The sequence below is a fragment of the Thalia democratica genome, chromosome 6, assembly GCF_965202585.1.
Source record: "Thalia democratica chromosome 6, ktThaDemo2.hap1.1, whole genome shotgun sequence".
Lineage (NCBI taxonomy): Eukaryota > Metazoa > Chordata > Thaliacea > Salpida > Salpidae > Thalia > Thalia democratica.
This window is the reverse complement of record NC_139170.1, coordinates 10,914,969-10,937,917: the sequence shown is the minus strand read 5'-3', so window position 1 is coordinate 10,937,917 and position 22,949 is coordinate 10,914,969. Positions and strand designations below refer to the sequence as shown.

Genomic DNA, 22,949 nt, shown 5'->3' with positions numbered 1-22,949 from the left:
AAAAAACTTAAAGTTAGGCATATTAGAAAAAAAAAACGACTAAAAGTTAACTAAAAAGTTTCAATTTAGTTATCTTTCGTAAATGCTGCTTCAAATTTTTTTAAAAAGTACAGAATTGAAGTAGAAATACAAAATAAAAAATAGTACAAATTCAGCCGTTTGTACTATTCTAAGAGTTTGTTTAAAAATTAGTTTTATCTTTGTTGATTTAAATACATATAGGTTACAGAATTTATATAAAGAAAATCTTATGGTAGTTCTAGTAAGAAAAATCATCTAGGAAACAACTCTGGTGCATATAATAAATATAAGAAACTAAAAAAAAATTAAAAGTTTCATCTGATGCATTTATATAAATAAAAAATCCTCATCTTTTAAAATTAAACATATAATTTAAAAAGTATGGTTATTAAAAACTAATGAAAATAAATAAATAAACTGATGCTGATTAAAAATAATTCAAAATGCAATAAAAACTGATTCAACACACGTTAGTGCTGATTTGCTTCTGATGTTTCAAATAAAAACTTAACAAATTATTTAGTCTAACAGCTTTACTTGATGTTACAAATCAACAGTTTTAAACCATTTTGTTAGACTTTGTACAAAAAAAATTGTGCAATATACTTCAGGAAACCAGGCACTGGTTGACAACGGGAGGTAGCATGTCTGACAAGCACGTTGCTATAGACGACGATATGTACGTCATAGTACCGTTTTTCCCGCTTGGGGCGCAATCGTAAAACTGGTGGCAAATGTTGGTATCCGGGTCCCTTCTCAGGAAAACTTCAGTTGCTCCAAATTGTCTCTGAAAACAAATTGATGGAGGCTTATTTCGAACTTAGAGCTAATGTTTTAATACAAAGTCTCCTTTGTTGAAATCTGTAACCTTTGTGTATTTCGGAATTTATACTAAACATATTATAATAATTGATGGAACAAGTACCTGTTTGTGAGCGAACATGTCATTAGCGACGTGCAACAAGTGGCAAACGTCAACTGTGTGCAAGGTGACGTCACAACTGCAGATCGAAGACAGAATCACCACGGTTTCAACCACTAGCTGCCTGTATTCGGGATGGGCGAGTTTGTTCAACACGTTCTCAACGTGCAAAGCGAACTTCAGTTCCTCCGCTGTCATCTGTGCGACAAAAGTTGAAAGTTATTTGTTTTCTAATTAAATTTTGCTTTAAACTGGATAAGTAAGACTATTAGAAAAAGCTCAGTGTAATAGTAAGGTTAATAATAGACATTCATTTTTTGTTTAGATAACTTAGACTCTTTATAACAAATGTCTTAATTTAGACTTAATAAGTACAACTGTCTTTATTTATAGGAGTAAACACGATTTTAAGTAATTTTACAGTAAAACAAATAAGTAAGCTTCTACTATATCTACATAAACACATAATTAAATACAATTGTATTTAAAGGTCGAAAAACTACTAATTTAAAAAGTTAGTTAAGTTATAATTCTTAACTAGAAATAATGAAATTTATTTAATTCTAAGTAATACTCTAACTTCCTTAGTCAGATGCCCCGGAATGAAGTTTCCACCGATGACGATTGCCTGGCACTTTTCAAGCAGCCTCCATATTGAGTTGTAGAAGTTCAGCGGAACTCTGTTCAACGCCCCGTCGATCCGTCTCCTTCGCAGCCACAGCCCCCTCTTGTGGCCGCTACCTTGCTGGTTAAATTACACTTTCAATACACTACTTGATAGATATTTGACACTGGGTTTTATTACTTTAAAACTTTATCAAACAAAACTACGGCCACTCGTAAACTTGTTAAGTCTAACCAAAAGTCTACAAAATATGATATGTATATGATATTACACATGACTTTTAGTTTTAGTTTTTAGTAAACACTTATGCTTTTCGGTTCAGTCATTTTATTTTATACGATAAAACAGTTATACAATTAATAAAAATAAAAATATAAAATATTAATTTTAGAAGAAAACATGATTTTATTACTTCTTCAAAAAAATGGTATAAGATTTTAAAGGTTTCTCCATACTTTGCAAATTAATTATAACTAAATGCATTCATAATGAGTTTTTTAAGTTAACATATTTTATGGTAAACTTATTGGTCCGTTACAACAATCAGACAAAATACTTTTTGATTAAAGTAATTTATAATATAAAAATTACTTTTGTTAGCTCACTTAAACCAACCTGTGATACATTTTCATCAGTTATAATAACGGGCGGTTTGTTTTCAATTGCTTGTATGTCATGTGACAAATTACTGTTGTCTGATTGGTTCATTTTGAAAGACAACTTGTTCTGCAAAACATTCAGTTTTTATTATGAATATTTTTGTCATTCTTTTAAAGTGTCAGTTAAAAAAAACACTGTTAACCATAAGGTAGACAAACTTTTAGATGTTCTTTGACCAAGTTCCAGCTTTTCAAGCTCTTGTTTGGAACGACAGATAATTGGGGTGTTTTTGCTCCGTTCTTTGTTGATTTGTTAACTGGAATTATAAAAACTAGTAGAAATTTTCTCCATACTTCTAACAAATTGACTACTAGTTAATATTACATATACAACGAAATAAATATATGTTAATTTATTTGCTATAAGTGTTCGGAGAAGATTGATTTGCATGTTTTAGTTTTAAATTAAATATTTTCTAAATTAAATAATTCCCTTAAGAAATGTGAGTTTTAATTTGTGTTTATTTTAAAAGTATTAAAATTGTTTATCATTTACAGTGACTAGCAAAAAATAATACACTAACTAGCACATTTAAGCTTATTTAAAATTAATGTATATTGTTGATATAAATTAGTATAAAAAAGTATAAAATAACTATTTTATTTTTTAACAAACAGTAAACATTTATTGATTCTCTGAAAACAGCTTATATTATTGTTTTAGAAGTAAAACTAATACACATATGTGTCCTTTTAGAAATAATAAAAAGATTAACAATAATTACTTTAAAACATGTGTCTTGCAGTAAAAGACTCTTGTCAAAACTGCAATAACAAATTCTGTACAATTAAATGGTAAGCAAGAAACAGGGTGGCCACTGGTTTTTGAGAATTTTTTTCCAGGTTTTTGAAAGTACACGTTTTTGGGCCTATTTTTAGTTCAAAGTTAAATTTAATGTAAAAAAAAAAGTGTAAACTAGTATAAAAACATTTAAAAGATACTGTAAAACAATTTTAAATTTGTTTTTTAGTAAAAAAAGATTTTTATGATGAAAAAGTATTTTTGTCTATATGATAGACTTTTCGTATCAAATCGAAATTTTACTACTTGAATGTAAAAATTGTTTAAAAATTTCAGGTTTATCCAGGTTTTGTTACCCTGAACTTTCAAATTCCAGGTTTTTCAGAATTCCAGGTTTAGAGGCAACTATGAAGAAAGTAAAGTTAAAATTTAAAAAAATACAACTTATGGATCAATTAATAAAACAATTACATGTAAAAAAAAATATATTATTAAATGACTTATGCACTACATGATACAAAATAAGTTTATTTTATGTAGTACTTATTCGTGAGAGCGTATGATTTAAACCCACCGCTTTTCATGACTCCGAATTCTTTACCACTGAGCAAGTTGTAGAGCAGCAGTTTAGTTTCAAACGGGCTCATCCTCATCAGATACTCCATGGCGGTTTCTCCCGTACATTTCAAATTCAGCGACAGTTCACTAGCCATCACCTGAATTGTTTTGGTTGTTATTGACTGTTTTATATGCATTTGAACAATTAAGTATGATTGAAAATATTTTAGTACGGTTATAAAAAAAAACATTAAATATTTTAAAAGCGCAATACAGGGTACATACGTAAAATTTTGCAAATTTAGACTCACACTTGAAAAGTTAAAAAATGCATGATATTTTTCCTAACCTTAGTCGGTTGCTCCCAGTTGGGCTTATAAACAGATAATGCGATATAAACTAATATATTATTTCTAACTGCGTAAGATATTAATACTAGAATTTCTTAGCTCACTTTTTATTATTTTAAATAAATCCAAAATTAATACAAAATTAGGTATGGCACCAGAAGATATCAAAATAGTTTTAATTTTTGAAATTTGAAATGTTTTATAAGTGCTACAGACATGTTTAACATCTTACTTCCAGAGTGCTAGCTCACCGGTTCTAAAAATGTTATAAAAAATTTAGATATAGCGATACCACTACACTCACTGTATGAGTTTGCCCTTGTACAACTATTGCATTCAAGAATTTCTTACAAACTTGTTAAAAAATTTGTAAGAAAAGTACATTTCTGGTAAGGAAGTGATAGTATGCACACAAAACAAAAAAGAGTCTAAATTTTTTTAGAAACTCGGAGTTTTTCAAGCAATTGTACTGATAAGTACTAACATTTCGCTGATATTGCATCAAATTTAGTAAAATTAAGGTTACAAAAACCAAATGCTTCGTTAAAAAAAATTCACAGCTTATAATTCACTCAAAAAAAATTCTTAAATTTTCAAGCATTTGAACAGACAAAAACGAAAATTTTGCTAATTTTTCCAAAAAGAAAACATTTAGCTTGTTTTACTGACGCCTATGAACCCTGGCAATGAAATAAAAAATACGGTTATGCAAACTTTAAACAGTTAGAAGAAATATTTGTTTTTTAGTTTAAGTTTACCAGAAATTCATTTAAAATAAAATACAAAAATAATAAAAGTGTTTCACTTACTTGTATGATGAGTCCTACTCTGAGTCGTAGCAAATCATCGAATAGTTTAGGAGATGATCTTACAAACATTCCCAAGTACAATATTACCTCCTGTAATATGTTTGTTAATTATAAGGTACAAATGAATGTTTTCTGAACCGTAAAACTTTAAAAGAGCTCTAGTTAAATTATAACTAAAAACTAGTAGTGTTCAAGTAGTGTAAACCTTGAGCGCTAACTTATTTAGCTAAAAGACATAAACTGATGTATAAAATAAAAATTTTTTACTATTTTTTTTAGTTTGTAAATGAACTATTTTAGTACTTAAAACGAAGGTATACAACTTTAAAGACTATATATAAATAAGTGTTTAATTAAATATTTTTTCCCAACTTTACTTGTCGAGCACTATTGACCGAAACTTTAAAAAAACTATAAATATATTAAATGTATATATTATTATATACACACATTCAATATCTAACCTGAGCAAGCACACACATATCATGGTCATCACTGAATGCATTTGAAATCATCATGTACAATTCATCATCTGATACTGGTCTGTTAAATAAAATTTTCGTATTTATATCAATTGTTAATTGAGAATAAAAATTTTAAAAAATCATATAATATTAATTTTTTTTTGATTCTATTCTAAAACTGAGTGAAATTTTTTTTTAATATAAATAAATACAAACTATCAAAAACATAATTGAAACTCAATATTGATTGAAATATGAATCAAAGTTTATTAAACTATCAATCTGGAAAATTTGACTAAATCTGTGAACTAAAAAGTTTTAGTTTGCAATAAAACTCAAACTTTTTTAGAAAGAAACAAAATATTATCAGAAAAAAAGCAACTGTATTACTTAAGTAATACTTTTTTATAAAAAATTGAAAAATAAAACTAAACAATAGCTTTACCATTAAAGCTCTGTAAGATAATTAAAGATCAGCTAAATATGATAGGAGGTATATAAAACAAATTTTTTATTTTGTTAGTACACTTAAAAGAATGTTTCACTTAATTGTTATATACAGTTGTAAAAAAAAACAAAGTATCAACCTTGTTATAGTGATTTCCTTAGCGAACCTGGGAAAACCGACAGTAACTTGTTTCTGCCTCACCAAAATATCAATCACCGATTCCGACAGTCCACTCATACTTTTCTTCAGTAAACTTGACATCTGTTTAATAAAATTTACATTCCACTATCAGCCTAGGTATAATAGCTCTTTAAATATTATTTTTAATTTAGTTCAAAAAGTTTTTTGGTATTTTTTTAACCTACCACTCTCTAGTAAATAAAACAACTTATCATTTGCAGTTCGATCTAGTTACAATAAAAAAAAACAATTCACTATGCGGATTAACAATCTATCTTTTTTAGCAATTTAATCTAAGATTTGGTGATTATAATTTTTTTTCTTTTACAATTATAGTAATAGGTTTAAAAAAAAACTTTTTTACAAACGTTCAGTATTTTCACTTAAACCTGTCTAATTAGCAACCAATCAAAGTTTTTAGTCGCCCAATCAAGAATTTCATCAACCAATTGGTACAATTCTATTGTGACGTCATTATTCAGTTTGACTTGGTAGTGAAGACCTCTGTGTCTAAAATAAATTGTTAACTGAAATAATCGTTAGCTACTTAAAAAATATTTTGTGATCAGAAGCAAATGTTAAGCTTTCAAAAAATGAGCAACATTTTAAAATAAGTTTTTTTAAAAGGATGATACTTTTCTAAAATAGAAAAAATTGTGATAAGTATGTATAATATATAAAGCTCAGTTTTTTTTCATAAATTTATAAATTATATAAACTAAAAAAATGACTTGAAACAATAATAATTTTAATAGTAGCTTTTAGAGCAGAATTAATAAACTTACAGCTAAAAAACTAAAAACGCAGTAAGAAATTCTATAAGAAGTTCTACTAAGTCTTAAAACAACACAAAAACTTAATTTTTGTTAAAAGTAAAGTAAGAACAAAGGTTTTCTTTTTTATAGACGTATGACTTATCTGTAGTTGCGCAATTACGTTTTAGTAATTAAACAACAGTTTTCGAACATTTAAAAGTTAAAAACTAAATGTAAAAATAAACTTTTTCAGAATAGCAACCTTAAATCTCAAAATAATTTATGTTTTTACAAAAATTCCTTACTTTCGATGAAAAATTTTCATGATTATTTCTGCTTGTTCATGCACCTTATCGCTATTTCTCAGCATCTCATCAAGCAGCCAATCATCACCTTGCAATTGAATTCGCGATTTTCTATTCATTTCCTCTTCAAGCTGCTTCAATCGCCTGCAAATGTTTTAATAACTTTGATCATGTTTTATTTTGATAGTTTTGAGTTTTTAATTTTTTATTAAGATTGATAATCAGATTGTAACTATTACTTTTTCAATTTTAAAAAATTAAAGAACTAAATTAATTAAAGAATTAAAGAAGGATCAAAGAAAAATACTTACTAATAAAAATATAAAATAATTCAGAAAAATTATCAAAAGGCATAATTTAAACTCAAAACATAATTTTACAATTCTTTAACATCAAACTTACTTTTCATCGAAAGATTTTTGACGACTCAGTCTTCTTCGGAAATCAAATCTTTCTACAAAAAATAAATGTACAACATTTGAAAACAAAATATTGATTACTCACTTATCAGTACTAAAAATGTCTCTAAACTTTAAAACAGTTTCTGGTTCCACAAACCTAAAAATCAAGTTTACAAAACTTAACAACACGTATAAAATTAAAATAGAAATGTTTATAAAAATTTCTTCTTATTTCTTGTAAAAAAAGACAATAATTAGCTAGTGAAATATCGTTTCATTTTCATTAAAATTACACGTTAGCTTTATAATAAGAACAAATATTAGTTTACTTTTTGGAGCAGATGTGTTCAGTCTATTTTTATCATAATCATCAACAATTTCCTGCTCATTGAGTTTTAAATAATTACTTATCACTTTTGTTTTTTCTTCTTTCTTCAAATTTGAGTTTAAAATTTCGCTACTTACATCTGTAATGATGTAAAATAAAAAAAATATTATAATACAAAATAGTTTGAATAAATCATGTTTTTATACAAATTAACTATATAGTAAATTTAAAATTTTTCTAGATGTATCTCTAGTAGATTAAAAAACGTTTATCAGTTAAGAAAAAAATAAAAGGAGCTACAAATATTCATATCTAAAATTCAGTATAGAAAAACTAATTATGGAACAAACCGTTATTCGGTGAATTAAGAAATGTTAAAGATGATTCACAAGTTGTTGAAAGAAAATTTTCTAAACTTCCGAAATTCACTCTGAAAAAATTTATATAAAGAAAATGTTCAACAAAAACATCGGCGAAAGTTAGCAGAGTAGAAATCTGGACTTTCGTATGCCGTGAGACAAGCTCAAGTTTAACATTAGGGTTCATCATACCAATTCGATCATCAGTCTACGGAAACTCTGTGGTCTGATGATCGAATTGGTATGATCAACCCTTAAAGAAAATGTTGTACAAAATTTTAAAATCAAAACTCACGTTTACTTTAAAAAGTTTCAATTTTTATAACTGATCGACTCAATCATTGCGGTATGAAAAATATCAAATGGAAGGAGTTTACATACGTTTATTATTAAATTGACTGAAATTGGATGATCTAAAACTTAGCCTGCAGTTTCTTTTTAACGGTGTTTATAATTCAAAGTAAGTTTTTGAGATACCAGGATACAAAGAAGAAGGACCAATTCAAAATGTAAAATATGAATATTACATAAAAAGTTTTACTAGAGTTTTTTAGCAATAGTTCTTAAAACTTAACAAAATAATCATAACTTTAAAACAATTTATTTTTTAATTATTTTTTCAGTTTAAGTAAAACTATCTGTTTTCTTTATAAAAGATTAATTTCCTAGCTTTGTTCGTTTTAACAAAGTTTACTTTTACGTTTAACTTTTTTTTTATCGTTACAATAGTATTTTGTTTTTATGTAAAAATCACTTCCTAAAAACTTAAGGTAAAATTAATTATGTGCTTAAGAAGTTAAGGAGTAAATAAAATTTTAGTAGATGGTTCGAAATTCCTATTATTTCTTTATTCATAAGTTTGTATTCGGAACTTTTTAATTAAATGACGTTATTTCAAAACTAGATTAAAGTTTTTATGTTCTCTCTTTTATTTTTATCTTGAAGTAAATAATTAATTACAGCTTATAAAGGCTACCACAATGAAAAAATATAATACATTACGTTATTTTAATTTTCAAATGCTTAATTTAATGACTTAACCAGTTTTGAAGTATATAAACGAACAAAAGTATAAAATATTCTGTTGTATATATATATATATATATATATTCCAAACCTCACGCCATTCAAATAACCGCTTTGCAGCTTCCTCAGCATCGTGACGAACGACGGGTGCATTGTTACGTCATCACCGTCACTTACGAGCAGTTTTCTGCTGACGGGCAGAACCACGAGGGGTCGCCCTCCCGTCATGCCGACCCACGAGGTTGCCAGGTACTGCAGGTCGGTTGTCATGGTGTCCATGAGCATGTCGGTGTCCAGGCTGATGTAAAAGTCCCGGTCGTCCATTATCTGAATAAATTAAATTGATGAATTTTGTATAAGGACAAGGTGCAAAAGATAATTATAATTATATTTTTTGTGATAGAAACAACAAAAGTTTAGAAAAGTGAAAAAAATATAATTTGAACATTTTATAAAATTTTGTCTTCATTTTATCAAACAGTAATATTGTTTTGTTATTGTTTAAATTTTTTGGAGAAAACAGTTTTTTATTTTAATACTCAGTTGTAAAACATGCTTGAATAAAGTTTGTTATAATTGTAGTATTTGTTAAAAACGTTTCACGAAAAAGTTGTAATCAGACATAATATTTTAAAGCTTAGTTTTCTACGTACGCAAAAGGTTTAAAAATAGTTTTCTTTCAACAAATTTTTTTATAAAAAAATTAAGTTGTTAACCCCATAGAGAAAATTAATATGACAGTTAAAAAAAATTCTAATTTAGTACCTTTGGAATAAACAGGTATTTTTCATCTCGTATGATATAAACTTTGCTGGTAGACACGATGCCCATTTCGCGATGGGGTCTTCCTGTTAAATGCATCTTCTCGTTTCTACCAAGCAACGAGTACACTTGCGACAACAGACGTGCTGATCTTACACTGCAACAATCGAGCAATGTGTTTACAAGCTAAAACATTATAGAAAAAAAACTTGTACTTCTTGTAATTTACAAAATATTTGAGCTCTTAACTTAACCTATCTATACGCTTCAATATGTACAGGGCTGCCACTCGTTTTTTGAAAAAATTTTTCCAGGTTTTCCAAATTTCTTCAATATTTTTAAAAGTACACATGTTTGGGTCTATTTAAATTTAACTCTAAGTTTAAGGTAAGAAACTGTGTTAAATAGTATATAAACATTGAAAGATACTGTAAAGCTACTTTAAATATGTTTTTTAATAAAAAAAATTTTGATGATGACAATTTTTTTTTATGATAGATGTTTTAAGTCAAAACGAAATTTTACTACTGAACATATTAAAATTGTTAAAATTCCAGGTTTTTTTTTTGCCTAATTTGACAATTTCCAGGTTTTTCCAGGTCTCCAGGTAAAGTGGCAACCCTCCTGTATGTATGAAATCAAGCTTAGCTTATTATGATGGTAACAGTTAATTTTTTACATAGATTTATTGCTTTAAATTTGATTTAAAATGGGTTTTCAAATCTTAATTTCATAATCGTCCCCTTTTCAAAAAAAGCTCATTTTTGACACCTTGATTCAAATTAAGGGTCACAAAAATTTTAAATATAAGTGTATTTTATCAAACTTCACCGTTTCTCGACATTAATAGGATTAAGATAAAAAGCTGAATTAAAGTACAGTAACCTCTCGCATCTTTACACACTCTTGACGTTACGCACTCTCGTTTAGTTACGCATTTTAGAAATCTAAAAAATTCAAACAATCAAAATTTTAGTTTTCTTTGATATCGCACGAATTAGGCTTATTGTATATTTTTAATGTAAAATATGTTTTTAAATACTAACTCACCTCTTATATCTTTATACTTTGTAAACTTATGTTTCTTGACTTATTGATAAAAATAAGTTATACCTCAGTATATCAGAAATTTTGTTAGCAATAAGAGATCAAGTTTAAATTCTGAAAGAAATTGTGTTAAATAATGAAAGTATAATAAAATAATGAGAGTTTGTAACACAAATAGATAATACAGTACTCTTGCCCTATATATGAATAAACATCTAAAAAAGAAATCGATTGAAACTTCCAAGCAAAAAGTAGCAGTAATGCTAAATAAATATAGAGTTTACACTTAACACAGGTCTCAATTGTTTCTTTATAGTAAATATATAACTAATTTTCATTTAACGTTTTTTTTTAGTTTAAGTTCTTCTTCTGAAAAACTTGCCTTGCACAGCAATTTGCTATATAGATTAGAATATAAATGTTAAGTATCAAAGAAGTCAGATATAAGTAAAGACAAAGATGAAATCTACTTATTACTAAAATTATTAAATTTTTTCTACAAGTATTAATATTTTATATAAAATTAAATCCTTTTTTTTTACGTAAAGTTTTTTGTTTTCATATTTATAAATTAAGTAAACAAATTGTTAAAAGTGGAAAAGTCCTTAGTCTACTTTTAAATAGAAGAAATTTCAAAAACAGCCATTATAGTAAGTATATTTGGTACCTCTCATATCTTTACGATCTCTCGTATCTTTACGCACTTTTTCTGTGGTCACAATGTGCGTAAATAAGCGAGAGGTTACTGTACTATGTTTAGCTTGAACGTAACATTATTAATAACAAGATTATAACTAAATTACAAACTTCTTATATTTAACAATTTACTAAACAGTCATTTAATAAATAATTGACTTTAACATAAACAACAAAAAATGAACTAACTTTTTCTAATCAAAAGTTTTTGAAATTTACTTTATAATGTTTTACATGTATGTATCAAAATAAAATAACCATACTTCACAGTAGTAACTTCTGCCTTCGTTTTGGCTTCAATGTTGAACAATAACTTCAGATAACTTTGAACAATTTTGTCATCAGCAAGAGGTACAACTGAATTGATTTAAATGCTTGTTGAATTTTTTTTTTCTGACAGTTTTTATTTTATCGTTTGGAGTAGAAACAATTTAAAACAAAAACTTCATTACAAACATTATACTTTATTTTAAGAAAAATTTAATATTCGAAAGCTATAAAATAAAATTCAATAACCTTGCACAACAACATCAGGCTTGTGTTGGGCGGAAAACCTCCTTTTCAGCGGGTCGATTTGTTCGGGGTCCAGCAAACCGTCCCTCATCATTCGACCCAGCAAATACAGGGATTGACCCCACAAATGAGGGACTTTCCCATCAGCAACACGAAGCTGAGAACCCGGATGCAATTTCTCATCTTGAACCTGAAAAAATTGTTGCAAAATTTTCGAAATTTTAGTGAATTTGTGCAAAAATAATAAAATAAATTCCTATAAGTACATCAATCCAAGATTCTTAATTACGGAGGTAAATGTTTAAAATTAAACTTAATTTAAAATAAATTCAAAAAAAAAATCTATTAATATTTATAAAAATCCTTATTATAAAATCGAACTTTTTTGTCGACAATTTCGGTCAAAGTTTTAAATAAAAAAAAGGATATAAAAATTTTGAATGGTGAATTAGTGATTAAACAAACATTTAATTTGATTTAACTGTATTTTGAAAAGTAGATCGTTTTCAAAGTATTAGAAAATTTTATTAATATCTTAGTAATTATAATACTATTTTATAACTTAACAACTAAGTATAAATAGAAAATTTTAAGTTTATTGATGGTATGACTAGCAAAAAAACTTGTGTATAATCATTTAGGAGCATTATGTAAAAAAATAAGAATCCAATTTTTTTAATTGGCAAAGACGAGCAAAAATTGAGAAAATAGAATTACCTGTTTTTTTTTTCTTTTTCAAAAATTTTAATTAAACTATTTAATAAAATACAAACATACACTTTGTTGAGGAACTGTGTATAGTTCGGGCAAACATTTAGTTCCATCATCCGTGGTGACAAGCAACTCATCTAAACTCTTCACATACTCATCAGCTTGCGCCTTGTTGCCTGTCATCAAACCGTCTAATGCCAGGAACGTCCAAAACACCGGCCATTCACACTCAATATGCTCGAACACCTAGATTAAATTGTTAGTTGATATATGCAAAACATTTTCCATGTGTATATCAATCTTAAGAGCATTTGTTTATTACGGCTTAAAATATTTTTCAAAAACAGATACAACACCTTATGTTCATTAAGCCAACGTTCTTAAATTTACTGCAAGCTTTAGAAAACAAACACAACTTACAATTTTGATAAAAACATTAAACAAAAAAACAGATGAAAAATTTTACACAAGTAAAGACATGTTTGAAATTTTAACCCTCTATTTATAAACTAAACAACTTTTAATTCAGCAGCTTCGTAGTGTAGCCTTGATGGATCTTCACAAGCAGTTTTGTACCCATCCCTGAGAAACCTTTTACATCCGTACCTTCCCTTGTAATTTATATTTAATATTCGAATGAAAACGTTTAAAACTAATCAAATTAAATAAAAATTAGCATTTAAAGTTTTTTTAGGGTTTTCATTAACAAATTTTACTTTTCAAAACTTAATGTTTAAACAACATTTAAACTTTCGCTCATCAATAAATAGTGTCAAAATGAAAAAGATTTCTTTAATTTTAATAAACTAATTATAACAATTTCAGAATATTAAAAAAAACGATGTTTAACAAAACTCACTTGAAGCTTGTCTATAATAACTTTCTTAGTGAGCTGAACTATTGAATCATCATTAACTGCAAATGCAGGGTAGCTAATAACTGACAACAACCCTGCGTCTACTTCCTGTTCATAATTATTCGTACATTTTTCTATACATTAAAACTCAATCTGTAAATTTATCTAATTTATTTTGCAGTAGGATAAAGCGTACGACGAAAATATTTAGCGAAGCTTTAAAATTCAATAAAAACTTTACAGTGTAACACAAATTACTCTTCTAATTAAACGCTGTGTAGAAACTCTATATAGTTTCAACAACAATTGGGTGTATTTTAAATAGTAGTTAGACAAAGTAGTAGAATGATTTCATTGACAGAAGCTAAACTTTAATTATTTCATTAGTTGATTAGTTACTTCTTGTAGTTGCGCACAAGAAAGGTATTAAAAAATTATTACAACTCAAGTTCTCAAATTAAAATTTAAAAACTGAGTCTCCTTTCACAAAAATTTTCAAACCAAAAAATATACTTCAAACATGTTTAAACAATTGACAACTTTAACAAGTTTATGAAAGAAATTCAGCAATTTACAATACAAAATTTCATACTATATTATTTTAATTATTAATAACAAAACTTGAGTTTTTTTTTATCAAAATTATTCAACATTTGTTTTTTACAGAGTTGCCACATTTTTTGAACTATTTATTTTAATTTATATTTGTTTTAATTTAGATTTGAAACAATTCTTAACTATGACTTGATTTGAAGACTATAACAGGAGATTTTACTTATTTATACTTTTTTTAAACCTTTATTTTGTCTTTGAAATAAATTTCATAAATTTACGAATTAATTAACTATTGGTGCAAGATAATAGTATTTAATTGATTTGTTCTGTGTTTTATTTTCTATATTTATATTCCATAACTTTTTAATAAAAGTAATTACTCATATTAAGTCTGTATAAAAACTTATAACTTTAGCAATATTGTTTAGAGAAAGTAGATAAATATTGGCAGATTTTTATATACAACAAACAAGTAGCCGTGCATTAAACTTAAAAATAAAAGTTATATATTAGTCGTACAAAACGTTGGAGTTTAACTAGGTTAATAGCATCCTGAAAATTTATAACTATAATAAATACAGTACTAGATTTACGGAACGGAATATTTTGTGAAGTAAATAGATATAACAATTTGTTTGGTAATAACTTGCAAAACAAAATCTTAAGGCTTGTAATTATTGTTAACACTGGTTCTTTTAAATAATTTACTTACTAGATTTAGAAAAATAAATAGTAACCTTAGTTTTATTAGAAAACTTTTTTTTAACTATTCTCTTAGCAGAATGTGGTAGTTACAGATATCTTAAAATTTAATTTATTTGAAAATTTAAAGTTTAAGTTTGGATTTTTTAATTTGCATTAAATTAGTTAAATTGAATTTTAGAAATATATTAATATTAAAGTTTCAGATAATATTTTCGTGTTTTTATACTTGAATAGTATGAAACATTTAAATTTTCAATAAAACTACATTACATTTCTTTACACAATCCATTACTAAAAGTTCAAGGAGTCTCTCGATTAATATTTAAGACAGTTTAGATTTTTTCTATAACTTGATGATTTTTTAAGCATTCAGTTAACAAAAAAAACAATTTTTGAAAAAAAAAACAAGTAATTTTATGTTGGAAAAAAGTTTGTAAACATGTTATACTACTAAAAGTGTGTATAATTTAACAAAGTTTATAATTCAAAGTATTAAGAAGCTGCACAAACTTTAGAGTTAGATTCTCTCGGAAGCATGCTTTCCAGTATGACTTTACACAGAGCTTTTTCATCCGGCGTGACATGTATGACTGACTGAGGCCCCCCACCCGGTCCGAACAAGTTCAACTCATCCAGTGCTTCCAATGCTGCCTGATTCAATTTGTTGATTTGTTAAGTTTAATTTTACTAGTTTAAAAAAATTGCAAACTATTTTTTTTTTTTGTAAATTTAGCCTTGTAGAATTATTCGATTGTAGCTTATGTGTTTATACTTCTACTTGTTTTCGTTAACAGAAAATAAAGCAAAATTAAATAAAACATTGTGTATAGTTATGTTAAACAAGCATAAAATCTTAATACTGATTACTTGAAAACAAGTAGTATGTTTTCAAAATGATGTATTACAACTTAGAAAATAAGAAACTCATATAAATCAGAAATAATAAAAAGTATAAACATAAAGTTTTGTGTTTATTTTATGGCTTAAAGTTTGGCTTAAAGATAAGATACTCAAATAATTATTGTAATAATGTAATTATCACATCGTCTCTAAAAATGTTCAAGTAAACTTTTAAAATTGGGTCAAATCGAAAATATGTAGTTAACCTTTCATAAGTGATAAGTATAAAAACATTAAGTCAATACAACAATACAAATGCACGTACCTTGCACATTCCAACAGAGCTCGCATTGAGTTCAGGAACGCCGTGGTTCGTCTTGTCGCCTCGCTCCCAAATACCGTAATCGGGAGTTCTGTAGGCAGTTGACACGTAGAACACCAGATTCTGCACGAAGTCCACCTCGTCATAATCGCGCACTATCTTCAACCCTGCAAGCAATCAAGTAATTATTTGAGTAGGTGTGCATTAAACCGTTTGCTGTGTTTTAATTACATCAAATGTAAAGTATTAATTATATATAATGATGACTAAGTTATAAAATTAACTTAAAAATATTTAACGATTCGTCTGCAAACGTTTCATAGTAATGATACTAAGGCAATGTTCAATTTTATAGTGCGGTACATGTATAGGATTAATGATTTTCCTGCTCAGTGAGCAAACACTTTTTTTAAATACAAAAGCCAAGTAACAACTTAAATGTAATAACTTAAACAAAAACCACCAACAACATATTTATACATTTTTTCTCTTTAAATGTGCTAAATTTTATTTGTGTTCGTTGGGAGTTTCTCGTGCTAAAAACAAGTAGCGAGTAACTTAAAAGGTTAGGCCTTGTTTTCAAGTTGTAACTTTTAGTAGCTAAACAAAGAAAAAACTAAAGCAAAAACTTGTAAAAAAAACTATAGTTTTATTATTAAAGTAAAACTTAAGTCAATTAATCAAGTTAATAAATGTACACAACAAATTTTATTGCCCCTTAATCATTGAAAAAAAAAATCAAGTCAATTTTAATAATCAAAAAACTAATTATCACCAGAAGCAGTCATTTGTGCGAGCGACAGAAGAAACAGCCCGGTGGCGTCCAGCTGCAGATGTCCCCAGTCACCGTCGCCAACCACCGTCTGCATTGTCCGCTTGCAGTATTTTGCGTGCAACGCATGCTGGGGTGACTGACTCGACTGTTGATGTGTTGTTATGAGAATTAAGAGCTTGGTAGATGTTTGTTAAAATTTTAAAATTAGTTGTTTGTGTTTAAAAACTATCTTTTAACTATCATTAATTAAAAAAACAAGTTTGTTAAAAGAGATTTTAATTTTAATAGGTTTAAATATTTACAATTCAAGAATTATATTTTAACTGTATAATTTAGTACAGTTATCAAATTTCACTTACTAAATACATTGAAAAAAAAAGATTTAGAAGATAATAAATAAAAAATTTAACTTAATTCTTAATGAATGCTATTTACTGTACTAAATATATAAACAACATTATATAAAACTTCTGATAACTTAAAAAGTATGTTTAACAACTTACTTTAAATTGCTCAACCTTGTGAGACTGCCTCATCATACAAGTAAGAAGAGACCTCATGCATTTAATAATTGCCTGTTCAAATATATACCAGTTATAATTCATTTAAAATTAAACAATTAAACAAATAAAAACCATGTATATTCATACTTTTTTAAATAGAAACAAAACCTTTGTAGACCTTATTAAAATACTGATCATAATTTGTTTCATTAATTATAGACTTAGTTATATAAACGTTTTATAGAACATAAACACTTTAAGTAACTTTTGATATAAATTAGTAGAACATAAACACTTTAAGTAACTTTTGAGATAAATTAGTTTTACAAAACTCTATCTGTACAAACATATGAAAAACATTTTTATGTCCTAATTTCAAGGAACTTTATTGAAAATTTTGCTAAAAATCTATCTTTTACATTTTTAAAGCAGTTTACATCAAACTTTAAAATAAGTTCTTTAAAATAATCCAGTTATTTTTTTAAAGAAAACTTTTATTAAAAAGTGAAAACTTTGAGACCTTAATCAGATTTTTATGTTTAAAGGGTTTCCAAAAGTTTTTTTCCATTATTTTGGAAGTACAAATTTTTTATGTCTATTTTTAATGTAACATTAAGTTTAAAGTAAAGAACTGTCTTCATTAGTATAAAAGTACTGAATGAAAACTTCAATGCTATTTTTAATGTGTTTTATAATAAATAATAATTTTATATATGATAGATTGTTTGTATCTTATCAAAGTTTCATCATTTTACATGAAAAAATTATCCAAAACTACAACTTTTTTTCAAAATTTCTCAAATTCCTAGTTTTTACAGGTTTTTTTTGTCTAAATTGTTAAAATCATAGTTTTTCCTGGATTATGTATTTTTTGGCAACCTTGTATATTTATAAGTTTTATTAAAATATTTAATAACTCTGCGTCTAAAAGGGCCTTAATTAATTAACATGTGTCTTTTATAGGATTTAATTTAGATCAAGTTAGTTTGATAAAATAGCAATTTTAATATAACTGATAAGTACTAAAAATAAAACAACTTTTATAATTTTTTGGACTTCCTCAAAAATATAAATTAGGAAAACATATCAGATGAGTTTGGTTTTGACTTGTGGCTAATAATCACAAAAACACATTGCACACAACTTAAAACGATTTAAAGAAAGTTTATGGAAGCTTTATGAATATATGTAATTATAATCACTTTTTGTAAGTTTTTCCTGTTTTTATTTTTTCAAAAAATTAAGTAGCGTTTATATAAAACTTTTTTTTTAATTGTCTTTAATTATGCGATGTATTTTTCTGATATTCGCTTAGTGAAAAAAAAATTCTAGCAGAAAAATCAAAGGTCACCGTATTTTTAAGCATCCTTTTGTATACTCTATATCAAACAAATGTTTAACTTATGATATTTATACAGATGTTTAATTTTTAATTATATAACTATTTGCATTTTACTATTTATTTCTAAAAACTATCTATAGATATTAAAACTATAAAGTTGTCAAGTATAGTCAAGCCAACTTTTACAACTGAAATTTGTAATATAATTAATTTATACCATTTATAATTTAATTTTATAATCCTCTCTTATTTATTTTTTAACTAGCTTGAATGCCCTTAGTAGCTACTACAAATAAAAAATATTTACTTGTTTGAAAATTGAACAAAAAAAACATTAAATTAATGGATAATAAGTAGTTAAAAATAAAATTTATTACATAGTTTACAATTACTCAGTTTCACTACAAAACGGATTTTCAAACTGTGACTCAGCTAGAAAAAAATTATTAAAATAACAAACTATACGAAAATTGGTTAAAATGTAGTTAAATTTTAGAAAAAAATATGTTGCATAAATTGAATGTATAAAGGGTAAATAAAAGTTAATTTAAAATTTAAAAAAACACATGTTTAATGATATAGCTGTTATATAATTTCAATGTATAACTTCAATATTAATGATCAGGGTTGCCAAAAAACCTTGAACCCTGGAATTTTTAACAATTTTAACATGTAAAGTAGTAAAATTTCGACTTGACTCAAAAAGTCTATCATATAGATTTTATTTTTTTGTCATCATCAATTCTTCTTTTTTTGTTAAAAATAACATTAAAGTAGCTATAGAGTACATTTTCAATGTTTTATACTGTTTAACATAGTTTCTTACCTTAAACTTATCTTTCACTAAAATAGACTGATAAATGTATACTTTTAAAAACCTGGAGAAAATTTGCCAAAAACATTTGGCAACCCTGAATGACATTTTGTAGTTTGAATGCATACAGCAGTAAACAGGGTTACCATTCTTTGAGTCAAAAAACTGCCTGAGTGACCCTAAACTGCCCTAAGCCATCCTGAGCTTTTTTTCAAATCCTTTAAATAAAAATTTGCCAATGGCACAAACAACTTGTACCGCATTTTTCTTTTTGATAATTAAAAGGAAGGTGCATGTGTATGCTTCTGCATTAAAGTTTCACTGATTTTATAATAAAAACTGTTTTAAAAAGTTTTAAAACTTATTTTTTTTTAATCAAATGAGATTAAAAAGCAAAATATGTGGATAATTTTATGTAAACATGTTAGTTAATTTTATATGTAATATAAATTAGTTTGAATCTTTTTATTTTTGACTTTTGATTGACAACTCTAATCTTACCACATAAAGTACTCACTTGCATGAATAAACTCAAATCATGATAAATATCAATATCAGGTTAAAAACAAAACTGCGATGTTATTTCCAAGACTAGTAAAGAGCAAGTCGCAGACTAGAAAAATTTTAATAAGCATTTCAAAATCAATAAAAATTATGTTTTTGAACTATATTGGTAATTTTAAATTACAAAAAATTGAAGATAATCAACTAAATCTCATTCTAGATCAAGAAAAAGAAATACCTGAGTTTAAAGAAGGTCAAAATATCTTGAGTTATCCTAATATTTTCTAAAATTTCAAAATATCCTGAGTTTCTCTGAGTACCTTGAGTGTGAGGCAACACTGAGTAAAAAATTAACAAATAAAATTCAACAATAAACAAACTAAATGTGCGTTTTAAAAAACTTAAAAGTATCAAAATAAATCTCACTTGTTCTGTATTCTCAGCTTTTTCTTTGTTTTCATTTATTTCAGCTTGATTTCTATACGCAACAGAAAGACCCCAAACAGCTTGGCAAGAGTAAACATTATCACGCACCCAAGCATGACCTTGTTGATCAGTGCTTGATGAAAACAAACCAGTTACAGCATCCTGTTTCAAATTTGTCAAGTTATACAAGTGATTCAATAAATTTGACATAAAAATATACAGGAAACCAGGAAATAAACAATATTCAATATAATTAAAGTTAAATTTGGTTTTAAGTATTATCTTATTTTTGTCACTATGCATGTTTGTTGTACTAATTGGTTTGATGTAGCTGTGTGAGTTGAAACAAATTTAAGAACGTTTTTGCTTCGAAGGTAGTGTAATGTTCTGTTGTATCAACATTGTTATTGCTTAAAAAAGGTTTTATATAATTATTTTAATTAAAGATTTAGTATTCTAGTTCTAAAGTTGACCATATAGCTTTACTTACTTTATACATCTTATAAAATTAGTTAAATATGTAAGGGGTCTCCACCTTATTTTTAGAAGTTGATTTTATTTTACACAGTTATATCTTAGCTTCCAGACACTTTTAATAGATTAATGAAGTTAAAAATTAATTATGATGTATAAGTGATCAAACTCTATTAGTTCTTTTTAAGTACCTTATGGAAATCACAAACATAAAAGGTATTTAATATGATTTAATTAAAAATTTATCATGTTAATCATAAATTAGGTGACATACTTAAAATTTTACTGTAAGTCCCATTTTTTACATTTAAGTTTTGTAGTGATAAGTTTGTTTCATTTAAAAATAGAAAAATTTAAATAGTTTTTTTTTGTATTATTTATCTACAAACTTTATTGTTTTAATAATTTAAAAGTTTTAAGACTTAAAATGTTTTCAACTTTATTAATTAAATTTTCTGAAAATTTGAGCTCTCAAGCAGTCAGTCTACACTTTTGTATTGTAAACTTTTACAAAACTGACTAGATCTCAAAGGTTACAAAAATTTTTATACTTTTAAAAACCTTACTTATAACTTTAAACTTACTTTGAGCTATCTTATGGAGTCAGTGCTTATTTTTGACTACTTTAACCTCCTATACCAGAGTACATAAAAACAAGTTTAAACATAGTACACCACATAAAAAGACTTTGAAAATTAAATATTCCTACTCTTTTTAACTTTGTAAAAAAGATTATTGGTTCTATTTAAACAAATAGTGTCAGTTTTCGTTTTCATGCACCTTAAACTTTAAAAACCATTTGTTTAATTTTTTATAACGCTAAAAAATTTTAGTTGATAACATAAAACTGAAAGCAATTCAAACTTTAAGCAAACTTTAATAAAATGCATCGCTGTATTAAGATAACAAACAACAATCAAACCTGATATTTCAGTATTGAATTTTGAACAATGAAAGCATAATTGTCTAGTGTTACACTAGAATCAATCCTACTGTGCATTCCTTTTTAGTCTAGTTGTAACATATTACACTAAAAAACAAAATAAAGTTATAAACAAATAAATGAAATGTTATGTATTTTAAAATTAAATTTATGCACATATTTATAAGTATTTAGCATTTTTAAATAACCAATCATTTGTTTTCATCCTTTAACAGTATAAATTTGAATATAAAAGATGACTTAAACAGAAGTGATGAAATTTGCTATTTAGAGTAATTTTCCAAAAAATTTTTAAGCATAACTACATACAATATAATTTGAATTAAATTCTATAAAGTTAGTTAATTAAAGCAAACATTGTATAATAATAAAAGAGAGAAACTTATTTTAATAAAAAAACAGTGGCCACTGGGTTATCATAAATTTATTTCAGCTTTTTAAAACTACAATTTTTTTTGTCTCTATTATTAGTAAAAAGTACTTTTAAGGTAAAAAAAACTATTTTCAGTGAAAAGCTATTGAAAAGAAGGTTACTGTAAAGCTATAACTTTTATAATTAATATAATTTTAAATAATATATATTTTTTACTGTATATACTATAAAAATTGGTTTGCTTTTATATAATTAAAATTTTATCATTTCACATCTTCAAAACTATCAAAATTCCAGGTTTTTTAGTGAATTTAGTTCAAACTTACTGGTTTTTCGAGAAGTTCTGAAAATTTACTAAATTATAAGGTTCTTTTTTCCAGAAAATTTACTAAATTTATTTTTAGGTTATTGGTTATTTTGGGTTTTTCCAGGGTTCCAGTTTAAACAGCCACCCTGAATAAATTAAGATTCAAAAGTTTATATTACAAACTAAATACAAACAACTGCAAACAACTTAAATTATGAATCACTTTAACAAAAATAGTTTTTATTTTAATGTTAGATGTCCTATAAGTTCAGATAAAAAATACTTGACCATAATAAACTTTTTAAAGTAAACAAACTTATTTAACTTAAAAGTTTTGCACTCAAACCTAAGGTAAAATCGACCAAGTTTATGTAAACTTTTTTTTTAATTACAAAAGACAAAAACTGAAAAATTCATTATATGTTTAGTAAGCCATTTTTTATTGGAATTGTTAATAAACTTAGTAAAGGTGTAAAGGGCATAGGGGCTAAGGTATTTTATAAACAATTTGGTCTACTTCGACCAAACT

The 22,949-nt window shown here is 26.0% G+C and overlaps 1 protein-coding gene across 1 annotated transcript; it reads right to left on the bottom strand.

The window, feature by feature from the left end:
• Nucleotides 1-409: 409 nt before the first annotated feature.
• Nucleotides 410-21,829, bottom strand: LOC145837872 (phosphorylase b kinase regulatory subunit alpha, liver isoform-like). Its single transcript, XM_082945351.1, has 27 exons — nt 21,720-21,829; nt 20,324-20,485; nt 17,238-17,309; nt 16,735-16,879; nt 15,963-16,126; nt 15,308-15,448; nt 13,541-13,645; nt 13,200-13,292; nt 12,748-12,927; nt 11,974-12,160; nt 11,721-11,814; nt 9,718-9,871; nt 9,044-9,279; nt 7,918-7,997; nt 7,569-7,706; nt 7,241-7,292; nt 6,839-6,982; nt 6,168-6,288; nt 5,738-5,859; nt 5,151-5,229; nt 4,687-4,776; nt 3,544-3,685; nt 2,387-2,484; nt 2,184-2,294; nt 1,524-1,688; nt 947-1,141; nt 410-808 (listed from the first exon to the last, which is right to left on the bottom strand). Exons 1-27 carry the CDS (start codon nt 21,795-21,797, stop codon nt 629-631), a joined length of 3,528 nt encoding a protein of 1,175 aa, XP_082801477.1. The 5' UTR covers nt 21,798-21,829; the 3' UTR covers nt 410-628.
• Between the last annotated feature and the right edge of the window lie 1,120 nt (nt 21,830-22,949).

Coding starts and splice junctions, on each gene's coding strand:
- LOC145837872 (XM_082945351.1), bottom strand. CDS start 21,797: ATGCACAGTAGGATTGATTCTAGTGTAACACTAGACAATTATGCTTTC. Junction 13,646..15,307: donor CGAGAGAATCTAACTCTAAA/GTTTGTGCAGCT, acceptor AATTATGAACAG/GAAGTAGACGCAGGGTTGTT. Junction 1,142..1,523: donor CGGGGCATCTGACTAAGGAA/GTTAGAGTATTA, acceptor TTTGTCGCACAG/ATGACAGCGGAGGAACTGAA.